The following is a 5,988-nucleotide window of genomic DNA, read 5'->3' as shown; positions in this document are numbered from 1 at the left end:
TTTTTTTTTAAATATATATTATATCACCACTTTTACTAAAATACCCTTTTAATTAAATAAAAATAAAAAATATTTATTTATTTAATTTTATAAAAAGACTTAAACATCCTTCCTTTATTTGATTAGACAAAAATACTCTTTTAAATTAATCAAATTTTAAAATTTAATTAATCCTAATTTTATAGTTTCAAATAATTGAAACAACAAAACAAAAACATATTAAAAAAAAAATCAAAATTGTTCTTCATCTGTGTTAAACATATTAAAAAAACAAAAAACCAAAATTGTTCTTCAACTGAATTTAAAAACCCTCTCGTTCACGCCTCTGAAAATTTCAGTATTCTTCATCTTCTTCTCTCTTCTTCCTATCCTCTCTCTCTCTCTCTCTCTCCTCGATCTCTCTCATCTGTCTCTTGACAATCCCATCGGTGGAATGTGGGGATTTCTTTTCGGATTTCGGCGTCGGCTATGATCATGTGAATGACAAGTACAAGCTTGTTGTGATTGTAAATCACATGGGGTATCATACGACCAAAATTCATACATTTTGCCGCAACCCTTCCAAGAGAGCCATTCAAGGTATCCCATTTAGCAGCATAAAGGGTGATCGTAAAGGGGTATTTGTGCCTGGCACCGCTACCCTTAACTGGATCCTGGATTGCTTGGTTTTTTCCCATGACTTGGTGAAGGAGACTTTTAGTGAGTTTTCCCTGCCCCTCAGTGATCCGGATGATAAAACCTTCAACTTCCCAGGGTTATGTGAGCTGAGGAACTGCCTTGCATATTGCTTTAATCATGAGAAAACTCATTGGTTCGTGTGGATCATGAAGGAGTATGGAGTGCCTACATTTTGGACTAAATTGGCCATCATCCCCTGCCTTTCGCGTCTAACTGATTATCATTTACGTCCATTGTATATCTGGGGAAATAATATTCTTGTGGCGGTTGCATCAAGTTTAAGGATAGTTCTGTATAATTTGGATAATGGTAGCTTTGAATTTCCTGTATTGAAATCTACTCCTTCAATAGGATTGTACGTCTTTATTTATCACGAAAGCTTAGTTTCACCACCATATCCTGGCCTTCCAAGTAGCTCTTTCAGTTAATCAAACCCTAACGGACAAGTTGTCTTCTGAATAATGGTTTGATTCTAGTCAACTCCTATGCCTTCTTTATGAGTTTTGACTTTTGAGAATTTATATGTTCTTATTGCTTTGCTAATTTAGTGATTATTTATCTAATTTTTTACAAAATTATACTACCTGTTATGATTATTGCCAATTTCATATTCACATGCCCAGGCTGGATTTGTAGGATTAACCATCATTTACTAGTGTTCCTTTGCGCACAGTAAATTTATGCTTGTGATGAAGATCTGACCTTAGATTCAAATCTATTATTTTAGGATAAAATTAAGGGGGAGAGAATGTAATATGTAATTTAATGCGTACCATTTCCTTTTAATTTTGTTGTTTTTGGATCCAAAACTGGATGCTTTACCCGTTGAACCAGATGAAATATGCTGATAATTGGTGTATGAATGATTCATACCATAGTATTGGCATCTTCAAATTATGGATTCATGGTCATAAATGATTCTTTTATGACTAAACAAAATCAAAATTGATACATTTTTATTGTTTATTTCTTGTGATAAATAAATGATTACCAGCTTTCAGTGATCAACATACTAGGCAGTGGGAAAAATGATATGTTGATACATTTGTTCTCTCTTGGTGGTCAAAGAAATAATATGAACTTATGAGGTACCAACCTGGTGATATAAGCTATCTGTTATTGATGAGTATTAAAAAATTGGAGCTTAAAACAAATGGAAGAGTTGATACGAGATTTTAACAAACAAAACGATAAGCCATGTCACAAAGAAAAAGAGCTTTTATATCTATCTATCTATTATCTATCTATCTTCCTATATACAATCTTAGAACAGTAGATGGTTAGTTGTGCGACAAGTGTACAACCATATATCTATCTTCCTACATATTGAGTAAACACAAATGGAATGGTAGTTCAAAATACAGAGATTATCGCCGGTAAGGAAGAAGGAGCTCACGGTGATGGAAGGAGTAGAATGGCGGTGGTCGGTGCTGCAGTTGGGAAAGCGTTTGGTGAAAAAAATAGAAGACGACAGCAGAGAACAGAAAACTATTTATTTATGTTTAATCTGCTTCTGTTTTGGCTGGAGGTTGAAGTTAGACTGGGTTGGGTTGGCAGAGGAGTTAATGGTGGTATGGCTGATTTGCAGTGATTACGACGGCACCCTTTCCAGCAACTTTGAACCATCTTCAACCGGTGCATATAAGGTATCTATTTTTATTTGCTAGGGTTTTATTGCTGCTTTCTAATTGTAGCATAAGCTAGCTTGGTCCAACTCACAGAAAGTCCTAGCCTTAACCTTGCATAGTTTGCACTTCTTCATATTTACCTTCTCAAATCTTGATTTTGTTTTGATTCTCAAATTAAAAAAATATCTTACTATTTTTATTCTCTGTTTGTTCTCTTCTTCGAAGGGTGAAGGAAGAAGAAGGAGAAAAAAAGAAAGCTGTAGGTTACGTTGCCTTATATTATAAGTGAGAAGCTTGGGTGGTGTTGGAAAGCATTATCCAACTGCCAAATGGGTTGTCATGTCTCAGAAAAAGAAGAACAAGCACAATCAGTAAGGCATAAACAGCAAGTTTAGGCGCTGATGGCAAAGAGAACTCAGAAATATGTAATGGTGGTTATTTGGCAGGAACCACATGTGATTGATTGTGCTTTGTTTTGTTTGTACATCTCACAATTAGTGATCCATTCTTGGTGGTGTTGCCGAAGGGGATAGATTAATAGTTGTTGGATAGACTTTTTTATCCTTTTGATGAGTCAAGTATGTACTGAATGATCTTAAAAAAATGGTGAGCATAGCAGCGCATAAAGAAGGTAATATTTTACAACCGATCAACACCTAATTTTTTATTTTTTAATCTTTTGGCATTTCATCTGATGCATATGTTCAGTTTAGATTGCCAATTAAAATCAAAGTATATCCAAACTCAGAATTGAGAAATTTGATGTCAGCTGCTGACATTTTTCTTTTTTTAATGTTAATTGGAATCTCTTTTTCTTCCTATCTTCCCCTCTCCTTTTCTTTTTTGGTGTTTTGATTTGGTTGTACAAAGAATATAGGATAATAGGAACCAAGACTGCTGGACAAATAAGGAGCCATGCATAGAAATTCTTCACAAAGGGTAATGGCTACCTTCTCATCTTGATCATATGTTAGGAATATGTATCTGTCCTTTTAACTTGCTGATGATTTATTTAGTGGTTCGGTACATCACTTTGTATACTTTAATCTATATAATTCACCTCCAGTGGCATCAAATAATTTTGTATCTAAACTAATGCTTTGGAACTTAGAAGGATCTCACATGAAAGTTAAGTAAATCTGATAAATTGACCATTTGTAGAAAAATTAAGAGCAAAAGTGGTTTTTTATGTTCATGTTTGGTTGAGAAAGTTGTGAGCACTTTTTAAAGTCTTTGATTTGGTAAATCATTTGCACGTGGAGGTATGGATAGATTCATTTACAGTATGCTTGTTATTTATGTTCCAATGTAAAATTAATAAATTATAATATCTGGAACTCATTCGAATTGTACCTAATATTAATGGTGTTTTAGCCATCATGAGTGGACCTGAGGCATGATAATCATGAATGTTACATCAGTGACGAATCTGTAGAACTTCTGGATTCCATTTACTCCCTTTTAGTATTTGGTTACCACTTCTGTATGCATGCGTCTAAATACGCTGGGTTCCATGTTGCTTGGTTGCAAATTATCAATTGATCGTTCACTATTTTCCTTTAATCAAATACTAATTATATGAAGTTTCCAAAATTGGGTTTAAATAGCAAAAGATAAGTCAGGACAAGAGCCTTTACCATCCAAGAGTCAAACCCAATCAACTGATGGGAATTTGCATGGAACGGATACAAATGAAAGTGTTCATGGTAGCAATCTTGAAGACGCCACGATATCAGATACTGAACTTTCAACAAGATTGCAGTCTATTAAGCAGCTTTTTGTCGAGCGCAGCGACAGTTACAACATTCCACAACTCAAAAGGCTTTACTCACGAATGATGAAGAGGGTTTCCCAAACCAAACTTGATTGTAAGACCTCAGCTTTGAGTTTTTTATTAAACTTTGTTAAGGATGATCCAAATTTTTAAATTACTGTGAAGAAGGGAAAGGTTCTAAGTTGAAGGTCATAATACACAAATCAAACTAAATAAATTTATTTACAGGCATTCTTTTCCTCAAATCCAGAGTAGCATAGCTATAGGAAACCACAAGATGTAGCTATAGGATGCTACGATTTATTGTCTATGGTAATTACATGCCAAATTCTGCTGGCATGGATAAATTTTACAAGTTGGCATTTTTTAAGATATTTTTGTTGTTTAGATATTGAAATTGATGTTTAGATAATTTTTTGTTGAAAGGTACTTTTAAGATAATTCTTTATTGGATTGTGTATCCTTTACATGGTAAAATATTTGAGATATTTAGAGTTTAAAAATACTATTTATATACCAAAATCAGTCATCAAAATTAGTCACTAATGTATTTATATATAAATACATGTGTTGTTCGATTTATTTTTAATATGTATTTGTATTTCAATATATATTTTATATGTTGGGAATAAGTAGTATGACCACAATCCAATCAATCACGTGTCAAATAATATATATATAATGGTCTTCATTGGATGAAGATTAATAGATCTCATTTATTAAATTATATATATAGATGGTGCATATAGAGATATGACCATTGAACTGACTCACTCTGAGAATTTTTAATGGTTATAATTACCACATATTTGTCAATAGGATATTCTCAAGATGAACATGGTAATAGAGTTTCCTTTGACCTGCGACTATCATAGTAATTAACAATATATTTATTATATTTTGATTCCGGACACCTAATACCCTAGGGTGCTAGTTGAATGGATATTGGGTATGATTTAAATACTTGTAGAATTAATGATTAGTCAATAAGGAATCTATCAACTCTTGGTAAAGAGTTTGAGCTCTATGATTATAATGATTGAGATGAATAAAACCTTGGCCAAGGGGATTGAATAAATGAAGAAATGAGTTTCTTAGGTCATTCACAGTTCATTATAACAATGGTAACAAGTTAGAGTTTGACAATTAAACCACACTCTAAAGGTTAACCAAGAGCTGGAAAGATGGAAGGAATTATACTTTGTTCTCCTGAGGTTCTTAGTAAAAATAGATTACTTCAAACTATCGGGTCGTTGAGGAGTGTTGCTAGACGCCAACCTTGATTAGTAAATTTAGCATGACTAATTTACTATCCGCTTAGTATTGAACCTATGGGGTCACACACTAACGAGTATTCTAATCTTTGCTGTAGAATTATTTAATTATTAATTTGATTTGATCAAATAAATAATTATATTAATTCAAATGGAATATTATTATATTTTTTGCTAGCACCAAGAATATAATAATAATATGATAATTGAGAATATTAAATGAGATTTGAGAATAATTAGTTATTCTATTTCTGAATTTGAATTATAAATTTGGATGAGATCCAAATCGATTATGTTTTAAATTGTTATGATATGATTCATAAAATTTAAAGGATTCAGATTTAGAATTTAAAGATATGATTTAAATTTGAATTGAGATTCAAATTTAAAATCAATAACAAATCTCATACTATATATATGTACGTCAAGAGTACAGGAAAGTGAATAAGAGAGAATAAAACATAAAGGTTTTATTCCTTTACCTCTACACACATAAACGTATGTGAGCCTGATTCTTGGAGAAGAATTTTATGGCATGCAAAGAGTTGCAAGAGGTTTCTCAATTTAGATCAGATGTCCATTGGTCAAGGAGTTGACAGCAAAGGTTGGTCTCGGTGTGGATACGCATAGTGCC

At 32.7% G+C, this 5,988-nt stretch overlaps 1 protein-coding gene and 1 long non-coding RNA gene across 2 annotated transcripts; both read left to right on the top strand.

Moving 5' to 3' along the window:
- Positions 516 to 1,106, top strand: LOC107633528 (F-box/kelch-repeat protein At3g23880-like). The gene has a single exon (XM_016337143.1). It carries the CDS (start codon positions 516 to 518, stop codon positions 1,104 to 1,106), a length of 591 nt encoding a protein of 196 aa, XP_016192629.1.
- Positions 2,166 to 4,528, top strand: LOC107634601. Its single transcript, XR_001619009.2, has 3 exons — positions 2,166 to 2,324; positions 2,532 to 3,245; positions 3,914 to 4,528. It is a non-coding gene; the product is annotated as an uncharacterized LOC107634601 (long non-coding RNA).

Source organism: Arachis ipaensis, chromosome B03 (assembly GCF_000816755.2).
Source record: "Arachis ipaensis cultivar K30076 chromosome B03, Araip1.1, whole genome shotgun sequence".
Classification (NCBI taxonomy): Eukaryota; Viridiplantae; Streptophyta; class Magnoliopsida; order Fabales; family Fabaceae; genus Arachis; species Arachis ipaensis.
The sequence above is the reverse complement of the archived record's forward strand: the minus strand, read 5'-3'. Positions and strand labels throughout refer to the sequence as shown.